Source organism: Phoca vitulina, unplaced genomic scaffold (assembly GCF_004348235.1).
Source record: "Phoca vitulina isolate PV1807 unplaced genomic scaffold, GSC_HSeal_1.0 scaffold3, whole genome shotgun sequence".
NCBI lineage: Eukaryota > Metazoa > Chordata > Mammalia > Carnivora > Phocidae > Phoca > Phoca vitulina.
Genome location: NW_022589706.1, coordinates 52,936,326 through 52,960,283, shown reverse-complemented (window position 1 = coordinate 52,960,283; position 23,958 = coordinate 52,936,326). Strand labels below are relative to the sequence as shown.

The 23,958-nt window shown below is 39.7% G+C and overlaps 1 protein-coding gene and 1 non-coding gene across 4 annotated transcripts; one reads left to right on the top strand and one right to left on the bottom strand.

Moving 5' to 3' along the window:
• Positions 1–853: 853 nt before the first annotated feature.
• On the top strand, positions 854–15,847 carry LOC116630034 (cytochrome c oxidase assembly protein COX18, mitochondrial). 3 transcript variants are annotated; one of them, XM_032400527.1, is made up of 6 exons: positions 854–1,461; positions 2,628–2,728; positions 4,838–5,001; positions 6,776–6,897; positions 9,003–9,110; positions 11,750–15,847. In XM_032400527.1, exons 1-6 carry the CDS (start codon positions 1,120–1,122, stop codon positions 11,921–11,923), a joined length of 1,011 nt encoding a protein of 336 aa, XP_032256418.1. In that variant the 5' UTR covers positions 854–1,119; the 3' UTR covers positions 11,924–15,847. The 3 variants fall into 3 exon arrangements, with proteins under 3 accessions (XP_032256418.1, XP_032256417.1, XP_032256419.1); XM_032400526.1 differs by having other exon boundaries at positions 855–1,461; positions 6,773–6,897; XM_032400528.1 differs by having other exon boundaries at positions 1,373–1,461; positions 2,624–2,728.
• LOC116630386 lies at positions 3,841–3,981 on the bottom strand. The gene has a single exon (XR_004298966.1). It is a non-coding gene; the product is annotated as a U4 spliceosomal RNA (small nuclear RNA).
• Positions 15,848–23,958: the final 8,111 nt, after the last annotated feature.

The following is a 23,958-nucleotide window of genomic DNA, read 5'->3' as shown; positions in this document are numbered from 1 at the left end:
TGTGTTTAAACACATTTCAAAATTCGTGTAGGTGCGTAATGAAACAAGAACCATAGTTGCAATTTAGCATTATCCCAACATTTGCCGGAGGCTTGTTTTAACCAGCATTTTATTCCGCACAACACAATTTGGGCTCTAGGTTTAGGGCTGACCCTTACGTAATTAAACTCCTTCACTCCATTCCAGTTTGTATACTGTTGCCAGGAACACAAAAGTCAAAACTAGTCCGTATAGATTTGGCGTATTCTTTTTAAGCCGAAGACGCTTAATGTTACTGTTCAGGCTCTTGAACCTTTATATAGGATACATGTAATCTCTAGTGAAGAATTGACCTCCCTACCAGTGATAACGCCTCAAGTAAGAAGATGGTATAGTACCCTTGAGTTTTGCTCTTTATATTGGAAGATGAAACACTGAAGGACACTCAGTTTGCAGTTGGGTTTGAAAATGTTAACTGAACAGATGAGCCAATTAAATCTTTATACCACAGATTGAACTATGCCTAGTGCATAATGGATGCTCATTAAAACTCAGGTCGGCCAGAAACGCATGCCTTTCTCCAACCTGGCAGTTCAGCAACGTGTTGACTCTTTGGCAGTGTAATCCATTTCAGTCTCCAGCAGAAGCAATCCGATTGCACGTAAAGAGGTGGGGGACTACCTTCTGGTCACAAAAACCACCTACCCAGTTTAATCCATTACAAATCAAACGACTAGTTTTAAGTAGAGGAATGCAAAGGCACACGCTTAAGACCGACTTAAAAAGGCGAGAGCTTCTAGAGACCGCCCAGTCGGGTGCGAGGCAGCAAGTCCCGCCCCTAGCTCTGCAATTCCGGGCGGGCCTCTGAGGAGCTCCAGGCCCGCAGCGGGGAAGTTTTGTGTCTGCGCAGTAGGCCTGCCCAGTGCCGCGTGGGAAAGGCGGGACCGTCCTACCAACTGCGTCATCGCCAGTGCGACGCCAGACATCACTGCCTTGACTGGGAAGGTCAATAGTGCCTGAGGGAAGGCGCGTGCCGATTTTTCGCCTGGGGTTACGGGCGCGTGCGCGTGGCTCCCCTGGCAGAGCGGAGCCCGACAGTAATCTGTGAGGTCGGTGGTTTGGCTCAGCCCTGGCGCAGACATGCTGTGCCGGCTGGGCGGTAGGTGGCTGAGGCCGCTGCCTGTACTGCAGCACGGGGCCCGGGACCGGCCGCTGGCGCCAACCTCAACGGGCGGCGTTAAGCGCTCTGCTCTGCGGGTGTGGGCGGTGGCGTCAGTCTCTGCAGTTGGCTCCGGCGGCCCCGGCAGCTGGTACGAGGCCCTGGCCACGTCGGCGCCGGTGCATGGCACGGAGGAGGTACTGCTCGGCGTGCATACCGCCACCGGTCTGCCCTGGTGGGCCTGCATCGGTCTCACCACCGTGGCCCTCCGCGGCGCCGTCACGCTACCCCTGGCCGCCTACCAACACTACATTCTGGCCAAGGTGAGGGGCACCTGCACCCTGCGCATCCGCTTTGGCGGTGAGGTGTGGTAGGCGTCTACCGGGGGCTAAAATCGCCGGGTGCTTCTGGAGTGCTTAGTGTAAATCATCGTGACCACTTTCTTGCTAAGAAATTTAACTAGCACTGGATATGTGAATTAAGAGATGTTTGGTGACACATGTACTTGTCATTTCGTTTACCCTACTGGGTTTGTGCTCAAAGCCCAAGTGGTTACTAAGCTTGCTGTTAGAGAATGAGAGAAATAAAGGAAGCGGTAGCAGAGTTGTTGTATGGAGAAACCTGTAAAATTGCTGTCGTAAAGACTGTAACAGTCTGTATGTCTGCAGCATCTTTTGTCCCCAAGTATTCCAATTCATCTTTCTTATTAGAAAAAAAACTGCTAAGCTAGCCATTTGCAAACTTGATTTCCTTATTCAGGCTGTACCACCTACAACTCTGGTAAGTCGCAGCCACTTGGACTTCAGTGCTTCTATCTCTTCTGTGGAATCGGGATAGTAATACCGTCCAGGCCTACTTCACAATGTTAAGAGATCAAATCAGATAATATGGGTTAAAATATTATTCAAATGTGAGACTTCAAAAATAATGGTTTCCATGTTTTCAGATTATTATAGGGGATGGGGGACCCAGAAACAAAGGGAATCATCAGCACCCTTAAGGCAGTGAGGTACTTTACAGAAAGAATTCCCACAGAGCAGAAATAAATGCAAACTTTTTGTGACTCTGTGGCTGTCACAGAGCATATTAAAAACTTAATTAATAATAGACTTCTGTTTTTTCAGTTACCATTGCTCAGAAGTCCAAGGATGAAACACTAAAATATAGGGTTCAGTTCTTATTTAATCCTTATAAGAATTCTGTGAAGTAGGTGCTATTAAACATTTTATATATGAGGGAACAGGGTTTTAGAACTTAAGTAACTTGCCCAGGATCACATAGCTAAGAGTATAAGCTGGAATTTGAATTTGGTTGTAACTGAAGATATCTTAAGCAAATTTAACACCTTATCCTTAGACTTAAATTTTTTTGAGATGATCAGTAAACCACATTTTTCAGCGAGTTAGAAGAATAGAGGGTAAAATTATGAGTGGTTATGAATAAAGATCCTTTATGTGCTCGTAACAAATTCTACTTTTTCTTTAGCTAGGTGGAAAATTTACAGCCAGAAATAAAAAACATTGCAAGGCATCTTAACCAAGAAGTTGCAGTTCGTGCAAATCAGTTGAGATGGTCCAAAAGAGTTGCCAGGTAAGCTAATTCTATGAATATAGACTATATATGAATGAATATATACTGCATAAGTGATTATATTAATTATAGGTTTGGGTGTTCTATAGCTTTAGCAGCAAAGTAGTCCTTCCACTCCTTAATATTTTAATAAGTTTGTGTGGTATGAGTTTTTGTATAGTGAAAGCAAGAAATGGAGAAACAGAGCAAGTTCCTTCTTGAGGGACTCCAGCCTCCTGAAAAAAGACCTGTAATCAAATAATGACTAAATTAAGTACTATAACAAAGGTTATGTACAAGGAGTTCAGTCATAGTGGAAAGTCAGGGAAGGCTTCATGGATGAAGATACTGTGCCACTCTGTTGGGATTTTAGTCAGTAAATGATACAGATTATTTACACACTTGACCATTTTGGAAAGAAGGGTACAGCAGCCCATAAGAAAGGGGAGGTAGAAAATGTGAATGCTCTGGTAGAAGAAAGTAGATAGCCAAGGCGCTGTCTGTCCACTGTGGTTACCCTGTGTAGTTGTCTGTCTGGGCTCTTCGAAAGCCCTTAGAAGGTGCTTGACCATGCATGCTGCAGTTCTGTGTCTGTAGTCATCCATTGGGAGCGTCTAAGTCCTCCTGCTTCAATCAGCCTAAGTTAGTACTTAGTCAAATTATAATCCTTACCAGGCTGTGACTAAGTGTTCACCAGTTCACAGCAATGAGAAAAATAAGGGCTTTATATTATGTATATATAATGTATATATGGTTATTGTATATTTTTACCTATATGTGTATAAATGTGCCAACTCTCTTCAATATGAAATTGCTTTTCTCTTTAATGTTAAAAAGATCTGACATTTTAAAAAATCATTATGGTAGCTTAATATCTTTACTTAATAAAATAAAAGTTGACAAACTTAACAGTTTTGAAGTTTTACTGATCAGAGAAATCTAAGAGTGACAACTCCAGGCCAAAAGAACAGATTAGTAAGCTGCTCGTCTGAATTATAAATGCAGCCTAGACACGACTGGTACCTTGTTTATGCAGCATTGGCAGGATGATTGTCCAGACACATCCTTGCACAGATAGATGACTTTCTAGGAAGACACATCTAAGAGTTTCTTGGATTTTCAATGGAACTGAGTCTTGTAGGGTTAAAGAGAGTTTGTCAGGTGGACAGCCAGGTAAGTGGACTGTCCACACAGATGACTTAATGACTTCCAATTAGCAACAATCGTGCCTCGGATAAACCTCATTGGCTACGATACTGCCACTGTGCAAAGCTTGACTTAATGACTTCCAAAAGCATGCTGATGTAGAAGTCTGATTTATTGGGTAGCCTGTGCGTGTAGGCACCAAATATACAGGTGTCTGTAGAAGAGTAACAAGAGATAAAGTTGGAAGAGTAGGCAGACTCTAAATTATAAAGCCTGGAATGTCTGTGTACTGTCTTAGTGCAATAATACACTATAGTTCTATTGGCTTCAAGTCCCTTGGATGTCTACATTGTAAAAGACATGCTATAGGAGATTTAAAGATGAGGAAGATCCAACAGTTGATCTTCAAGGAGCCTATGGAAAGTGGGACTTGAGACGAGAACGGGAATAACGAATAAGGTTAACAGAGAAACAGATTAAGAAAATCTTCATAAAAGAGTTGGCTGAAGGATGTAAACCATTTTGATAGGTCAAGAGCATACATATTACAAAACCACATTGCTACAAAAAGTATATTCAGGGATCAAGTAATTGAGCTTGGCTGGAATGGAGGGATTTGAGTTAAATGTGCTTTCACCTCTAGAATTTTTGATACAAACTGTAGTTATACCATGCCAGTAGTAAAATTTCGCTTGTTAAAACCTAATTAGCCAAAGACCACCAGAGCCAAAGCTTGTAGTTTGATAATGTCAGATTTATCAAATTGTTATGTAATTTGTGTACATTGCTAGAGAATTTTCAGTAAAAGACTTTTTTGCCTTTTGTAAGGCAACCCTTTAGTAAAATCTATGACAACTAAAAATCCGACACAGAATTTTAGCTAATAACCACAACATGGGTGTGTTTGTGCTACGGGTATGATGCACTATTAATAGTCAAATGATATTTTCTCCTTTCCCTTTTTCCCCCCTTCCCTCAAACTAGGCTCACTTATCTAAAGAATATGCGGAGGCTTGTTTCAGAGCTGTATGTTCGGGATAACTGCCACCCTTTCAAAGCCACTGTTTTGGTCTGGATTCAGTTTCCCATGTGGATCTTCATGTCTGTTGCTCTCCGGAATTTTAGCACAGGGGCAACACATTCAGAAGGTAGTTATTATAGAAGTCTGTTTCCCCCAAATAAGTTATCTAACATTGTCTTTGTACTCTAAAGAAAAAAAAAGGGCAAAAAAAAAAAAAAAATCCCTATGCTTTTCATAATTAGAATGTTTTTACCATCTTTCTTACAAGAGTATAGATTTTAAAATATTAAGTGTAAGCAAACTAGCCGTGTTGAGAAAACATGAATGTAGGAAGGACAACAGTAATACAGTTGACCCTTGAACACAGGTTTGAACTGGGCAGGTCCACTTACAGGTATATTTTTTACAGTCCCGCACTGTAAACGTATTTTCTGTTCATTATGATTTTTTTTTTAATTTGGGGGGGGCAGAAGGATAGGGAAAGACAGAATCTCAAGCGGACTCCCCGCTGAGCGCAGAGCCCCACCCAGGGCTGGATGAGCCCCATCCAGGGCTGGATCTCACAACCCTGAGATCATGACTTGAGCCAAAGTCAGGAGTCAAACACTTAACCGACTGAGCCACCCAGGTGCCTCTCATTATGATTTTCTTAATAACGTTTAGTTTTCTTTAGCTTTCTTGTAAGAATACAATATATGATACTTACAGCATATAAATGCTATTGATAAGGCTTCCAGACAACAATAGGCTTTCTGTAGTTCTTGAAGAGTCAAAAGTTATGCAGAGGTTTTTTTTTTAAGATTTTATTTTTAAGGGGCGCCTGGGTAGCTCAGTCGTTAAGCATCTGCCTTCGGCTAAGGTCATGATCCCAGAGTCCTGGGATCGAGCCCCACATCGGGCTCCCTGCTCAGCAGGAAGCCTGCTTCTCCCTCTCCCACTCCCCCTCCCCTGCTTGTGTTCCCTCTCTCACTGTGTCTCTCTCTGTCAAAAAAATAAAATCTTAAAAAAAAAAAAGATTTTATTTTTAAGTAATCTCATACCCAATGTGGGGCTTGGACTCACAACCCTGAGATCAAGAGTCACCCGCTTTACCACTGAGCCAGCCATGTGCCCCGTACACAGATTTTCAACCGCTCAGAGGGTCCGCACCCTTAAGCCCTGAGTTGTTTAACGGTCAATTATACTTCTTCATGGAAGTCATAATAAAATTCATGTTACAATTCCATGATTCAGTTTCCTGGCCAAGAATTTTTTCCATTTCTAAAATTAAGGGACCAGAAAAGCATTCACAGTTATAAATGTAAACATTTATTAAGAAACTATAAACTAGGGCGCCTGGGTGGCTCAGTTGGTTAAGCGACTGCCTTCGGCTCAGGTCATGATCCTGGAGTCTCGGGATCGAGTCCCACATCAGGCTCCCTGCTCAACGGGGAGTCTGCTTCTCCCTCTGACCCTCCTCCCTCTCATGCTCTCTGTCTCTCATTGTCTCTCTCACAAATAAATAAAATCTTAAAAAAAAAAAAAAATTAAAAAAAAAAAAAAAAAAAAAAAAAAAAAAAAAAAAAAAAAAAAAAAGAAGAAACTATAAACTAAAGCATTTGCTTAAAGGCATTTCCAACCAGAAAATATCTGAACAGACTTGAAAGAAAGTAGCCTATGGACAAATAGTTATATAAATATAAGTTTGAAAAGAGTACTGCTGTGTATCTTTATGCTCCTACATCTGTTTGCTACAGAGAGCTTCTTCTTTCTCAGTACAGGAAGACTAATTTATGTTGTGGATTGAAAGTGAATAAAATCAATGCAAGTCTCTAGTGTGAAGGACACCTTATTTGATTTAGACTACTAATGTGTTGTATATTTCCTTCTGCTATGTTTTATTTATAAAACTGTCTTAGCAGGTTTTTCTGTTCAGGAACAGTTAGCTACTGATGGAATCCTGTGGTTTCCTGACCTCACTGCACTGGATTCTACTTGGATTCTGCCTATCTCCGTTGGTATCATCAATTTATTAATAGTGGAGGTCAGTGGTTTTAAATGAGATTTGTTTGCCATTTAAATTATTGGGATTTTTGTTGCTGTTCCAACATCAAATATAAATGTGTTTGAGTTGGTAGTGATATTCTAGCTTTGAGCCATAATTGAGATTCCTTGGTTTCTGGTCATAGATCAGCTGTTGGCAAGTCTTAGGCCAGTTCCTTAACCTCTCTGGGGGCCAGAATGCTCATAATTAAAATGGAAGAGCTGAATTAGAACACTTCTAAAGTCTCTTTCAGCTTTACAGTTATATGAATCTAATACACACAATTTTGTGATTTGTTTTTGGTAAAGACAGTAATTAAAATGGTTAATCAGTCTGGTTTTATTCTCACATTAGATTGGTATTTTGTGTATATGTTTAAAATGTAAATTTGCAAGTAGGAAACATAGTATCTGACTTTTTTTTTTTTTTTAGCTGTATGACCCTAGAAAAGTCAGTACTTTATGTGATGGAGTAGAAAAACACATACATATAAAATATGATCTGTCAACTATGTCTTACCATTATCCCATGCTGTGTTACTCAACAGTTTAGGGGAAGCAAGCCTTTAATTGTATAAGGAGCTATTCTCAGTTGAGTAGAACATAGACTCTTTGAACTAGAAGAAACCTTAGAAATGATCCTTAGAACCTCATCTCAGAGACCCATCACTGGTCTCTGTTTCAGAAATCGAATACACCCCTTATTTATTTTTTTTTTTTTTAAGATTTTCTTTATTTATTTGAGAGAGAGAGAGAGAGCACAAGCAGGGGGAGCGGCAGAGTGAAAGGGAGAAGCAGACTCCCCACTGAGCAGGGAGCCCGACGTGGGGCTCCATCCCAGGACTCCGGGATCACGACCTGAGCCAAAGGCAGATGCTTAACTGACTGAGCCACCCAGGTGCCTCAAACCCTTTATTTTTTCAAATGAGAAGAATGAAGATGATACTCTAATGTTTTGGGTTAGGGTTTCTTGAGAAAAGACTCCATGTGTAGTCTTAAGTGTGTTTCCCTAAGGTCACCTAGTACCATTGAATGTGGTTGGTACTTAGTGAATATTTGTTAGAATGAAGAAAATGATCAACACAAGGTCACAGTGAATTAATGTCAGTCTTCTAGTCTTTCCTTTTACCAACTAACAACCCAGTATACGTAAGTTTAATAAAAACTTATTCTTGGGACGCCTGGGTGGCTCAGTCGGTTCAGCATCTGCTTTTGGCTCAGGTCATGATCCCAGGGTCCAGGGATCGAGTCCTGCATCCGGCTCCTTGCTCGGTGGGGAGTCTGTGTCTCCCTCTGCCTGCCACTCCCCCTGCTTGTGTGAGTGCTTGCTCTCTGTCTCTCTCTCTCTCTCTGACAAGTAAATAAGTAAAATATTAAAAAAAAAAAACTTATTCTTACACAATATACACCATGTGCCAGGCACTATTTTAAACAATTTATGTGAGTTAACTCATTTAGTTCTTAGAATAATCCTGTGATATAGGTACTAATATTATCCCCATATTAAGGTAGAGAAAGCGAGACACAGAAAGGTTAAGTAACTTACACAAAATCACATAACTATTAAATGCAGGGCTGCCATGTGAATCTAGGTAGTTTGGATCTGGAGTCTGTGCTCAAAATCATTTCATTATTCTATCTCTTAAATAAGTTATTTATAAGTCATAACTGCTTTTCCTAGCCTGGTTCTTCCCCTTATTCCATATAGCCAGATCACAAACCTTTGAGATTCCTATTACGATCCTTCTTTATGCCAGGCACTGTGTTTAAGTACCAAAACAAGGGTAACGATTCATACATAGCACCTATCTTGAAAGGACTTTCAGTCTTACAATCTTTAAAAAACATTGACTTGTAAAAATTATGCTCTTTAATATAGCTGAATCCCCTTTATTGCTATTGATTAAAGCTCCATTTAATAATTCTGCATGATTATTAAATTTTTCAGAAACATAGATCGTCAACTCTACATTTATCAGTGTTTTAATTTTTTTGCTTCTATTAAAATATAGGTGGAGGCCAGTCAGAAACAAATTGTATTTTAAAGCTTGTCTGATTTAATATGCTCAATAATTATTGTGTGTATTTATTATTCTACCCGCTCAGATTTTTGCTCTGCAAAAAATTGGAATGTCTCGTTTTCAGACATATATTACATACTTTGTTCGTGCGGTATCAGTGTTGATGATTCCAGTTGCTGCAACCGTGCCTTCAGTGAGTAAGCACCCACGTTGTGTGTAGCATGTGCTAAATCCTCTCTGTGCTTAGACTGCCTAGGATTCTGTGTCTTCTGTTGAGCTTCCTTTGACTGCTAAGTCCCTTATTGGTTTCCGAGTTTCTGTAGTAATTAATATCACCAAGTGACACTTCATATTTCTTGGGATTAGTTAGTCTTCCTTTGTGTGAATGTGAGTTAACTCTCAAACTCCTTTTTCTTTCTTTCTTTTTTTTAAATCTTGCACAGTGCTTTAAACATAGTATTTGTTCTGTTTGATTAGTTGAAATATTGAATTCCTTCTGTCTGCATAGACTGGGCCAAGGAATTTAGCTCTTAAAAAAGAAACAAAACTTTGTGCCAAGTCCATATGGGTTCATATGTGATATTATTTAACCTCAACAATTCAGTGAGGTAGGTACACCGGCCCCCATTTATATATCAATACACTTTGGTAGAAATAGAAAAAAAATAGTTACATTTGCAGTTATTTCACATTTTTAGCCTTTTGCTTATTTCCCAATGATACTTAGTGCAAAGAGGGCAAAAGCTGTCTTAGGTATTATCTCTCTCTGCTCAGGGCCAACACACTGACCATGAAGTAGAATTCATTTACTGGGGATAGATAGGGTTCATTAGCATATATCAAAGTACTTCATTGTCTTAGGAATCTGAAACAGTGCATTTTCAGCATCAAAAATGTATTTTTTAAAGCTGTCCCTTGGTCTAATACTGTCACTAATCCTGTGTAAAATAAGTCAGTTTCCACATTTCTGAAGTAGACCTCATAATGTCTGTGAGAACTAATAAAGTAGCATCAAGTGCTTATTATAGTACTTTTCATGTGAAAATAGAACAGTACAGATTCACTGCATTTCTGGGGAGAAATAATACCAGTTTATATATTATCAGGAAACTCCCTGATCAAATGAAATAGGAGCAGTGAATTTTCAGCGAGGGATTGGGTTTAAAGTGAATAACAGAGATCTCAAAAGCAGTGTCTTAAATACCCAAGTTTATTCTCTCAAATATAGGAAATTCCGAGTTAGGCAGTTTAGTGTAGAGCTGATGTGGCAGCTCCATGAAGATACATGAGGAACGCAGCCTGCTTCTCTCATTATGTTCCACCATCCACTGCCTGTAATTTCTATCCTTAAGGCCACAGTATGGTCATGATGGCTGCTGGAACTTATCTTGCAGGAATGGTAAAAGGGTGCTTCAAGTGCATGTAGCCCCTTTAGGGAGCCTTGACAGATGTCACACCAAACACTTGTGCTAACATCCTAGTTACTTGGGCGACACCTGGTTGCAGAAGAGACTGGGAATTAGTCCTTTTTTTTTTTCTGATGGCAGTATACCCAGCTTAAAATGAGAATTTTACTACTAAGGAAGAAGAATTATTCTTAGGCAGTTCATAGTCTACCATAGTTGGTTTCAGAGTACTTTTTTTTGTACTGGATAAGTCAAATGATGATGATGGCTAATAATCAATATTGACTTTGTGCCAAGCACTGTTTTAAAAGGTTTACATGTATTAGCTCATATAATTCATCCAGTGTGCACTGAAGTAGGTGCTATTACAGTCTCCACTTTAGTGATGAGGAAACAGACACAGAGAGGGTAAGTAGCTTATCCAAGGTCACTCATCCATTAAGCGACATGTAATATCACTTAAGTATCTAAGACCCATCCAGGCAGTTTAGCTCCTGCCTGTAACTACTATGCTAATCTGCTCTGAGGATGTGGTACTTTCTGCCCTGAAAAATTTGCTTTGGAACAAATCCAAGTGCTTAATATAGGCCACCTACTGTGCTTACCAGTCTGTGTGAGTTATCTCCCTTTTTCCTCACAGCAGCCTTCTGAGGCAGGTATAGTTCAGTCCCCATTTTATAGATGAGGAGACTGAAACAGAAGGAAAATAACTTCCCTGCAGTCAAATAAATGGAATTCACATTCAGGCAGTTCAGCTCCAGGACCTGGACTCAACCACCACAGGCTCGTGCCTCTGGGGCCTGATCACATTCTGATGCCAAAGAAAAGTTTGCAACTCCCAACTGTGGGAATATTTCAAAAGGCTATAGAACTTAGTCAATAACCTAAATAAATCACTCTGAATGGAAGTACAAAAGAAAGTTGAAGATAATGCTGAGACTGTTCATCTCTGAAAAAGGCAAAGATAATTCATTCCTAAGAAACCAGTTACTGGGAAAATTTGGGGTGATCACTATGTAGAGGAAAACGGGGTCTAGGGAGCCTAAATGGCTGTGCCCCCAGTACCCTACCTCCAGTATAGCAGCTTGTCAGGCCTCTTGATTGGGAAAAAGGGTGCTTACTTGCCAAAGAGGGGAGGGGAGATCTCTCTGGAGACTCTGCCTGGCGCTGCTCTCTGTCATCCACTTGCTATCATGAATACCTCTCCTCTTGACTTTCTTTTCACTTTTTAGTCCTTTTAGCCTTCTTTCTTACCTAGTAGAATCGTCACAGGTATCAGATAGCTGCCACAGGTCTTGTTCAGTCCCTGTCCACGGTTGCTTTCCCACATTGTCATTTTCTCTTGTACTGCCTACCCGTCTCTGGACGTCAGTGTCCTTGGAGAGTTGAGAAGTACTAACATTCATGTCCTTTCTTCTCTTTCTAGTCGATTGTGCTCTACTGGTTATGCTCCAGCCTCATGGGCCTTTCACAGAACTTGCTGCTGCGCTCTCCTAGGTTTCGTCAACTTTGCCGAATACCGTTGACCAAGTCAGATTCAGACACTCCTTATAAGGACCTCTTTGCTGCCTTTTACGCCAAGTTCATTTCAAAAAAATGACATGCTTTCCATTAATTTTGAAACAATTGCCAGTGTCATTATCACAATATATTTAGGTTTAGAAATTCAGATTTGATTTAATTTGTCTTTAAAGCCATGAACTGTGTAAAGTACTATGGGTTAAGATATAGTCCAAATATATTTGACAATACTTAAAATCCTTTAAGTGCTAGAAATATATGTTTAATTGTATCTTAAAAATACAAAAGTAGAATCAAAGTGCCTGGTTCTGCTTATAAAATTACAACTTGGTAGAGGTGCCAGAGCTTTGGAAAATAGGATTAGATACTGAATGATGTCGAATTACACTGACCAATCTCATACATTAAAGTTTTTTAAAGAGAATACAGTGAGGTGATTCTTAAAATTTTGGAGGTGTGGAGGATCATAGACCCGTTTGCACGTCTGCTAAGGCTATGGTTTTCTTTTCAGAAAAATCCTGGGACTCAGAACATGGGGGCCTTGGTTGATGAGCCTCCCTTCCCATGCCCCGAGGCTTTCTGGTAATTCCTGGTTGAGAAATCTTATTCTAATGGAACACACAATGATGATGAGTTACTGTGTGACTTTTAAAAAATGGACTTGAGATACATGCAGTAGAGTAATCCTTAAAGAAAGTACCTAATATGGTAGGTGATACTGCCTTTCAGCCCTGCTCTGAAAGAATACAAGAAGGGTACATTCCTTTTTATGTATCTTAAGACTGAAAAAAAAAAAAAAGACTGGACTAGAGTATAGCACTAAGTACTGATAGAGCCCAAAGTGGAAAATCTTAAGCATTAAGTTTGTTTTAGTCAAAAGAAGAAAAACTGAAGGGCAGCTATCTGTTATGGAGGTGATTTTATAAACTTCTTTATTTGGAAGGATTAAGTATTCTAATGGCTTTAGACTATGGTAGATGGAAAAACTAACAGGTAATACAAAATGTGGATCCAGTATTTTGTTTGTTTGATTTGAAAGGATGATAAAACTAATTGTGGTTGGGATATTTATGAATAAATTTGACAGTCATTTGAAAAGATTATAAATTACAAGTTTTCATTGAGTTGGAATATGAAGCTCATTTTTGAGAGGCCCTGTATCCCATCTCGTGTTTTACAATAAAGCAAAAACTAAAGCAGAATTAGTCATTTTTTGAATAATGTCTATTAAATCTTAGCCATTTTGGTTGTCACCTCACCGGGTATTTAAAGGTAGCTGTTGGGACCTGGTTCTCTTTTCCTGACTTCCCAGTCCTGGTTCGTGACTGCCCTGTTGAGGTAACTGTCTTTCTAATCACAGTGAAGGAATTGAAGCCTCCGTACAGTAAATCCTCATTATTCTCAGACTTTGTATTTGCCAATTTGCCTACATGCTAAAATTTATTTGTAACCCCCAAATCAGTACAGGGCTTTTGATGTCATTCTTGGACAAACATGGAGTGCCAAAAAATTTGAGTCATTCGAGGTATGTGTTCCCAGATAGGTCAAACAGGGCAGCACTGTGGCTTGTTTCAGCTGTCAGACTGTATAATAACCAAGTGTCCTTTTCATGGTCTAGTGCCATGTTTTTTCTCATTCAAGGGCTTTTTGTTGGTGATTTTGCTATTTAAAATGGCCTCCAAGTGTTGTCATGCTGAAGTGCTGTCTAGTTTACCTAGGCACAAGAATCCTGTGGTGTTCTTTAAGGAGAAAGTAATACCTAAATAAACTTCATTCAGGCATGAATTACGATGCTGTTGGCCATGAGTTTACCATTAATGAATCAACAATATATTGTATTGATGGGGTGACAAAAATGTGACAAGAGGCTCACAGAAATGTACCCCTGTAAATTCTCTAGGAGCAATGGTTTAGTGTTGACTAATTCAGAGTTTGTGGTGATTTTATAGAATATAACTACCTCAGATAACAAGAATTGACCTTTCGGAACATGTACAATCAGGGAAGGAAAGGCAGAAATGTGTGTGCTGGTTGTATTACACAAAAAGAGGAAAGAGAATTTGAGAAAAATTTTGGCTATCTCGAACAAGTTGTCTCGCCATGTGTATCATTGGGTACTGATTCATATATTTTTCTCATAATGGGATGAAGGAAATCAGCCCTCTTCCCCCCATTTTACTCAAAGAAGTTTGTCACTTTCTGAAAGTAAGAAATAAAGGAATGCTGTGACTCCCTTTTCCAGTAGGTGAATCTTCTTTCCATGAGCATGCTTTACCTTGTTTACTTGGATTCCCCTCGATTTCTAAATGTACATTTAACATCTTTTTTCAAGGGATAGTTTACCTTGTTTCCTATTGCTTTCCTGTTTTCAGACATTTTGAATTGCTTTGAAAATGTATGTAAATTTATTTGAAAATACAAGGTCCCTCCTCCCATATCTCAAAATAATTTCTGGTAGAGCTGAAGGTGGCTGGGATCTTAGAAAATACTCATGAATAAAGAAAACTGATACATTATGAACTGAGGTGAATTAGTCACCTGACTTCAAGCTGGTAAATATTCCTCTCATTTCTTTCTCCAGGCAGATTTTTTAGTAAATAGCAAGTCATGGTTCAGAAATCCCAAGTCTGTGGTCTTTGATCTTATTTCCCCAGCAGTTTGTCATAGTCAGGAGCACTTCCAGAGCCTAAGATTAGGGGAGGTGGGTACTGGATGGGAACAAGAGGACACATACACACTGTTGGATGCTTCTCCCTCCTCTACTGCTGAGGGACTGGCAGAGCTCTGTCTTGGACCCTACAGAGTTCAGGAAATCTTTTTTGTTTTTTTTCAGATGGAGACCATAGTCTATTTGTCTGTGACACCCTTCCTCGTCTCTTGAAAGGGAATATTTTTTTTCTTTCCTCCAGGTGGGCCTTATTTTTGTCTCTAGGCCAGATTCACTTTTTTATCGGTGTGTCTCAGCCCAAGAGTTAGGAAAGGAAACTCCCTCCTGGATCAATTTATATTCTACTGTGATACTAGTGCTCAAACATATGTTAGGAGATGAAACTGGCATAACCAAACAACCCAAGTTTTCCCTGGAAGCATTGTAAAAGAAAACCTGAAGAGTCCTGTCTGGGCCAGATGTCGTAGGTGGGAAGATTTAAAAGCAAAATCCTTGATTGCCACCTTCACAGATAACGCAGGAGAGGTTTCCAAACCTCTTGGAGAGCAAGCCTTGCTAAGGTACCTCTTTAGAAGTACTCAAGAACTAAAAACCAAACCTTCACATCTCAGAAGAGGTACAGCCAGTTCTCCTAGACCATAGTGGGGAAATTGGTTCTGGGGAAAAGTGGAAAAAATGAGGGCCCAAATGAGCCTCCATAATTTCTCTATTTTCCACCTGTGCTTAATTCATCCATATGTCTTCATAGGTTCCTCCTCTGAGGATTCCAGGAATATCTATCTATCTATCTATCTATCTATCTATCTATCTATCTATCTATTTTTGAGAATCACCTTTTAAATTGCTTCAATACCAGATTAAGCTCCAAAAGCAGTAGGAACTCAGATCTTAGAAACAAAGAATGTTGTTTGTTTTTCCCCTGGGTGATAAGTGAAGTTACCACAGAATGCAAAATTTAAGATTTCAGGTAATGACCTATGAATCCATGCAAGAATTTAGGTTCCTGTCTTAAAGCTAAATATGCAAATGTGACATAAAACATGAGACTAGTTACAATAGGCCATCATTACTGATGCTCTCTTCTTTTATGAGCTGATTCTACCAGGACACAGATTATGTGGAAATTATAGGAATCCATAGAAAGTTTTCCATTTGAACCTTATGAATATAGTTTAAAGTTGTAATAACGGATATTTTTCTAATTATTGTTTTCCTTATATTTTTAAATACCGAATTTCGTGGAATCAATATTAGCTTTGGGACATTTGAATTTGTGCAGTAATAAAACCATAGATATTTCTGAAATTTTGGATTTCTGTACTGTGTTTCAACAAGTAAAATAAGAATTTATATATATATTCATATATGTTTTTAATGTATTCATACATATGAATTTTCATCCATGAACATTTCAAGCAAAACCTAAAGACTGAATTTACATGTATTCTTTTTTTTTTTTTAAGATTTTATTTATTTATTTGATAGAGACACAGCGAGAGAGGGAACACAAGCAGGGGGAGTGGGAGATGGAGAAGCAGGCCTCCCGCTGAGCAGGGAGCCCGATGCGGGGCTCGATCCTAGGACCCTGGGATCATGACCTGAGCCGAAAGCAGACGCTTAACAACTGAGCCACCCAGGTGCCCTGAATTTACATGTATTCTTTGTAATCATATGAAAGACAAAGATACAAGGTACCTCTCATAATCTAAGAAAGTAAAAAACTAATACTAGGGTCAAGCTAATGCTAATTGGGGGAATCCTTTATTTTATTTTATTGTTTGTCATGTTTTGTATTTTCATGATATTGGTCAAATTATTTTACGTTTGTATAATTCTTTTATTGTTTAAGATGTTTCTGTATCCACATATTTTTAAAAATTTTAATTCCAGTATAATTAACATACAGTGTTACATTGGTTTCATGCATACAATATAGTGATTCAACACTTCTATTCAGGATGCCTGGGTGGCTCAGTTGGTTAAGCGTCTGCCTTTGACTCAGGTCATGATCTCAGGGTCCTGGGATTGAGTCCCACATTGGGCTCCCTGCTGAGCAGGGAGCCTGCTTCTGCCTCTGCCTACCACTCCCCCTGCTTGTGCTCTATCTCTCTCTCTGATAAAAAAATTAAAAAAAGAAAAAAAAATTCTATCCATTTTTCAGTGCTCATCACAACAGGTGTACTCTTAATCTTTAATTGGGGGAATCCTTTAGACATGTAAACCGTGGTATGATAATACATAACATTAAGGTGGTATAGGGATGGGTCTTAATATTACAAGATTTATAATATGGCTTGGAAAAAGCAAATTAAATTTAAAAAGCTTGGAAGATCAGGATAGTACTTAGCAAATTTTTTAAAATAATGGCAATATATAAAAGTACATTGATTTTACTACTCCTAGAAATTAAATAATAGGTGAAGAATTAGCTTATTCAGCCAGAGAGTATGCATATGAATCATGTATTTATAACTATGTAGTCCGTCATTAAAAAATGTACGTAGATCACATAACTATGAAATAAGATTGTTTTGCAGATTCTGGAGACAGAGTTGTTTTGCGTGTTTTACATCATCTCAAAGTACAGTAGACCCTTCTCTGTCCTGGCTGCAGCAGACAGCCACAAAAGAAAGCCACCTTGTAAGAGCTTTGAACTAATCACTCCTATAATGCCAAGAAACAAAGCAAACTGAAACCTCATCAGATAAGGATGGACACTGCCGCAGAGAGGAAGCGATTTGGTGAACAAATTTACTTGAGGATCATTAGTGGACTATAGTCCAAAAGCAAAAGGAATTATTAGAAAATTTTTAACTTTATTCAGTAATTGTATTGCTCTTATTAATATTGCAGTGTTATTTTGGAACTTATTGTTAGGTAAAATATATAATGTCTATTAGGTATCTTAGTTTTCTTTGGATGCTGTAACAAATTCCTTCCTGCTTATGCTACCAAAGGGAAGATACTATTGAATGTATTTTTTGGAGTTTTTTTTTTTTAAACATTTTTAAGTGAAGCATAGTTGACATGCACATATTAGTTTCACGATATTGCAACACAGTGGAGATACAGAAGATACTTTTTTTTCAAGTTTTTCTTTTAAGATAGCTTCAGGGATTGCCCCTGAGTAAGAAACTGGCCCCACAGAGGGTCCTCTCTCCCCACAGTTCTCCACGCCCACACTCAGAAAGCCTAGCCTTCATATCTGTTTCACCGAAGACCTTCCACAATCTCAATTAGGAACAATACATAAAAGCATTTTGATCCTGGTTGATTCCCATCTGTAGGAACCACAAGGCTTGGCCAATATCACAAGAGAAAGAAGAAGTTACCAGCTGAGAAATGGCAGCAAAATCCCCAGGAATCCACTAAGTCAAGAAAGTGTGTTCATACAGAGGCCTTGCCTAGTTCTTAGAACAGTAACTTTTTGCTTTGCTGTAACTTGAGCATGAGGGAGATCTTGACACAACTATCCCAAAGAAATAGGTGCTGAGAGAACCTTGGCCCCTAGTGTTCTACCACTGACTGCCTTCTTGACCGCCCTGTATTTTGGTAAGTTTTACAAAGTAGCCTTACCTTTAATTGCCTAGTCCTGTACTGCTGGTTTCATTTAATAAAATGGACTTCTGGGTGTTTGGCAACAAAAGCATTAATGGACAGACCTGAAATAAAACTAAAAGTGCTCCAAGAAAACAGTCACTGAGTTATTCTACCTAAGGTAATGAAAAGAAATTTCTATCCTTGAGAATCTCTGCTAACTCCAGAGGGCCAAGAATTTCATGAAAAAGAGGCCTCTTGGAAAGTGCCCAATTTCTATCTTTTCCATTTTGAGAAAATATCACAGGTGTGCTTCTTTCTCTTTGTGTCCCTAAAAAGGCAATTTACATTTGTTTTGCCTTGGTTGGGAAGGCAGCACTGTATTTAATTTAGCTCTGGTTTTTGTCTTCTGGCTAAATTGTAGCTCTCCAGGGAAACTTAAAAAAATGGATTGTGAAATATACTTAACCATATTCTTTTCATTGCAGCTGCATTTCTGCATGTTCCAACCATAGCACAAATAATTTGAGGAATTTCTTCTAATTATAACCTCAAGCTTCCTAGATCATCTTTGAGTGACGGATGCTTCTGAGGGTAAGGAGTATTAAAAATATAAATTCCGTATCTATGAAAGAATTTGCAGTTTCATATTCCATGCTATTTAAGATTTATCCTATGTGTTGCTACAGGTAAGAAACTCTCATAAAGTTTTATTATAAAAGCTTCAGTTGTGCTTGAGTTTTCAAATACAAATGGTCTATTTTGGAGTCCAAATTAAAAACTATGGTTCCCATTTAAAATTATAGTTGCAACCAAGTATAAATTTTGAAATGAATTATTTTCTTCCTCATCCTTAACTCTCACCTATCTGATAGTTATTTTACTTTAAAATACAGCTGATCCACATTATTCACAGATTCATATTTGTGGGTTCATCTACTCACTAAAGGGCATTTGTAATATCCTCATGATGCTTTTTCTGGTATTAGCAGACATGCATGCATGCTCAGAGCAGCCAAAAATACGAATGGTGGGGCGCCTGGCTGGTATGTGACTCTTGATCTCAGGGTCCTGAGTTCAAGTTCCACACTGGGTGTGGAGTCTACTTGAAAAAACAACAAAAAAACCCAACTGTCCAATGCTCACACTCAGCTGAGATCAAATGAGGTGATGCTCTGCCTTTTTGTTTCACTTCGCGTACTGTAAATAAGTATCTTTCTCACGGTCTATTTAGTGCCATGTTTTTCTCATTTTTTTTTTTATTGATGATTTCTCTGTTTAAAATGGCCCCCAAACACTAAGTGTAAGAAAGGTATGGTGGTCTCACAGAGAGAATACGTATGTTTGATAAGTTTTGTTCAAGCATGAGTTATAGTGCTATTGGCCAGGAGTTCAGTGTTAATGAATCAGCGATATATATTAAATAAGATGTCTTTAAACAGAAACACACACATAGGACAAGATTATGTCTTGATTGGTTGATGAAAATGTTATGAACACAGGCTTACAGGAACCTAACCCTGTGTTTCCTTTAGGAACAACCGTATTGATGCTGGATGGGCAAGGCCCCGAGAGGGCCTCAGGCCCCTCTCCAAGAGGGTTCTTGGCTTTGCACAAAAAAGAATTCAAGAACAAGCCATTTAGAGAAAGGGACAAGGATTTATTAAATATATAAAAGTAAGAAAGGAGCTGCTTCACAGACAAAGTTGTTCTGTCCTCCCAGGTGAGGAAGAGGACACCCCCTTTGCCTCTAAAGAAGGTTTGTTTTTTTTTAAGATTTTATTTATTTATTTGACAGAGAGATAGCGAGAGCAGGAACACAAGAAGGGGGAGTAGGAGAAGCAGGTTTCCCGTGGAGCAGGGAGCCCGATGCGGGGCTCGATCCTAGGACCCTTGGATCATGACCTGAGCTGAAGGCAGACACTTAACAACTGAGCCACCCTGGTGCCCCTCTATTGAAGGGTTTTATAAGTTTTTTTAAAATTAGCTAACTGGATAGGAGGGGCTTACTCTTTAACTTTGGGTTTATCACTTACATTGGGTGGTTGGTTTTTCCAGTGTCTTTGGGTTGTGGAATTACCCACAGGGAGCAATTTTAAGAATGTCCAGCTTTTATGACTTTTACTGTCAGAGGGAGTGGGGTCTTGTGGTCTTCAATGAGTTGGATCTCATGACTCTTTTTATGACCTGCTGACTTTCAGGTTAAGGGTCAGCCTAAAAACCAAAATGGCTTTACTTTGATTGACTTGCCCAAGCCTCCTTTGCCTCCTGCGTTAGTACAGTAGTCACAAATTCAGTGTTCCCAGTGGCTTTACAGAACAATACTACCATGTGTAATGAAAATTTACTATACTTCAACCTGTGTCTAGGGTATGATATTCATATGATAGTTTAAATCAGGGGTCCTCAAATTATGACACTGGGGTCAAATCCATCTCACCGTCATTTCTTGTATAGCTTAAAAGCTAAGAATGGTTTTTACATTTTTAAATACTTGAAAAAATCAAAAGAGTAATTTGTGACGTACAAAAATGATATGAAATTCATATTTCAGTATCTATAAATAAAGTTTTATTGGAATACAGCTGTGCTTATTTGTTAACATATTTCTGTGGCTTTCACCCTTCAGCTGCAGAGCTGACTGGTTGTCACTCTGCTCAGCTCACTCCAGTTTCAGTGATGCAGCTTTCATTCCACAGCATTTAGAGTGCGTGTGTACCGCCCTACTCTGACATTTTATTTATTATTTTAACCAGTTCATATTCAGTCAAAATAAGAAACGTAGACTTCAGATGTCATGCATTTAAGGCACAGTACAGTGTGGATTATGGTATCAAATTAGATGGCAAACATTGTGTTTATTATGCAGTGATACTATCACTGTGCTAAAAGTATACAGTATATGTTGACATTACCAGGCATCACGGTATTCCCAATTTACAGGAAAGTAATGGTCAGAAAAATAGAAAATTTAAAATGGGACAGCTCATTATAGCAGAATGGTTTTAAAAGAAAAATTCCAACTAACGGAAAATTCTGCTTCTCTCTACTACCCTCAGAACGCTTCTAGCCCCCAAATATGTGTATTTTTTCCCCACAACAAGCAATTCTCGCAGTTCTCTGCACCAATTGGGTGTCCTACAGTTCAATTCAGTTCCAACACTTCCTGGAGTTAGTGTCAGATTGCACAGGTTAAGGGCTCAGTCCCACAAGACTGCTGCCCCTCCTCAGACACCAGTCTCAAGTAGTGGATCTTCGGGTTACCCACAGCTTCTGTCTGACTTGGTTGCAAATCGAGGGTTTCCACAGCCTCTGCCTTGGGTTCCATAATATGCTAAAATGGCTCACAAAACTCAGGAAAGCACTTAGTATTATCCATTTATAATAAAGGGTACAACTCAGGAAAAGATGGATAGAGCAATGTATGGGACAGGGTGCACAGAGCTTCCATGCTCAGTATGGAGGCATCATTATGTAGGCACCATTGATTAAATCATTGACCACTCATTGGTGATTGAATTCAATCTCCAGCCCTGCCCTCCTGTGAGGTTAAGGGATGGGGCTGAAAGTTCCAAGTTTCTGGTTACCTTGTTGGTTCCCATGGCAACCAGCCCCCATTCTGTGGTTATCAAGGAGGGGCTTTCCTTTTTTTTTTTTTTAGATTTTATTTACTTATTTGACAGAGCGCAAGGACAAGTAGGCAGAGGGAGAGGGAGAAGCAGGCTTCCCACTGAGCAGGGAGCCCAATGCGGGGGCTCAATTCCAGGACCCTGGGATCATGACCTGAGCTGAAGGCAGACACTTAACCAACTGAGCCACCCAGGCACCCCAAGGAGGGGCATTCAAAAATTGCCTCATTAATATACATTTAGGTGTGGTCAAAAGGGCCTTTTTATTATGAATAACAAACTCAGCTCCTTTAAGAGCTGTTTCAGGAGCACAGAAGGCCAAATATAACAAAAGATGCTTCTATCACTTTTCACTTAAGAAATTACAGTGAGCGGGGCGCCTGGGTGGCTCAATCCTTAAGCATCTTCTGCTCAGGTCATGATCTCAGGGTCCTGGGATCGAGCCCCATATAGGGCTCCCTGCTCAGCGGGGAGTCTGCTTCTCCCTCTCCCACTCCCCCTGCTTGTGTTCCCTCTCTTGCTGTGTCTCTCTCTGTCAAATAAATAAATAAAATCTTTTAAAAAAATAAAAAAAAAATTACAACAATTTTAGAAACTGTGTGCCAGGAACCATGGATGAAGACCAAATATGTGTTTCTTATTTTATCACAATATCACAGGGTTTTAGTTGATGAAATTGGCATTTTGCTCAGACAATGGATTATTTAAAATGGATTCTCATTGGTCAGATTAGTTGTATGAAGGCATTTGGATTGATTGAGATGTATTTAAGAGACATGCCTACATTTGAATGAATAGGGGATAAGAATCTGGTAAATCCTCAGGGATGGTCCTGAGGCTTAATCTGTATAAATTATTCTGTGCCTTCTAAGGATAACAGAATCCTGCCTGTATTTAGTCTTCATACAAGATGGGATGAGATCACCTAAAGGGGAGGGGCAGGGTTTTCTTTGAGCTCAGAGCACAGAATTATGAACTGTTTCTCTCTACACACCCTGCCTAGGGCACTGACATTAACATCCCACACAAAAATTAGAGGGATTACTCTAAATAAAAAAGCTGCCCTTCTCTCCCTACCACCACCATTGTAAGCAAAGTGGGGGCTAAAGATAGAGAAAGGGAGGAGATAGAGATGGAGGGACTCCTTGCATCTGGAGAGTGCGGGATTATCTACCACTGTGACATGGAAGATAGAGTAGCTTTTCACCAGGTGATGACAGTTTGTACTCTGCAGGCCATAGATAACTGGATCTGGGTTGTTCCTGTAGCCCAAGTAGGACCATCAGATCTCTCTAAAATTTGACCTAAGAGATACGAAGAGACCAGGTCAGTTGGGTAAGTGGTTCATGCTAGACCAGCCATCACACCAGCCTAAACCCACAGGCATTATACAGCTAGGATGTTACTTAGAAAACAAGGGTAGCAGAGAAGGTTTACGTAAGAAGAGAAGAGACAAAATAACACCATCTTGAAAAGCTGAGACTGAGAGACCCCTCAGTCTACCCCCATAAGAGATAGAGTGGCCAAAATTCTAAAATTTGAAATTGCAACCACTCATTACTTTCCTATTGCTGCTGTAGCATATTACCATAAACTTAGTGACTTGAAAACATACAAATTTATTATCTGACAAGTTCTTGAGGTCAGAGATCTGACGAGGGTTCCATAGGGCTGTGTTCATTCTGGAGACCGTAGGCAAGAATCTGGTTTCTTAAGTTTTCCAGCTTCTGAAGTTTCCTTCGCTCCTGACCTGCCTCACTCTGTCCTTTCTTTCTGTTGTTGCATCTCCTTTCACTCTCACCCTCCTGCCTCCCCCTTATTTTTTAAAATTTTTTTTATTATTTATTTTTTTATTTTTTATTTGACAGAGAGAGACACAGTGAGAGAGGGAACACAAGCAGGGGGAGTGGGAGAGGGAGAAGCAGGCCTCCCGCTGAGCAGGGAGCCCGATGCGGGGCTCGATCCCAGGACCCTGGGATCATGACCTGAGCTGAAGGCAGACACTTAACTAGACTTAGCCACCCAGGCACCCCCCCCTTATTTTTTTTTTTAAAGATTTTATTTATTTATTTGACAGAGCACAAGCAGGGGAAGCGGCAGGCAAAGGGAGAAGGAGAAGCAGTCTCCCCGCTGAGCAGGGAGCCTGACTCGGGGCTCCATCCCAGGACCCTGGGATCATGACCTGAGCTGAAAGCAGCCACTTAATGACTGAGCCACCCCGGCACCCCTGCCTCCCTCTTATAAGGACTCTTGTGATTATATGTGGCCACCCTGATAATC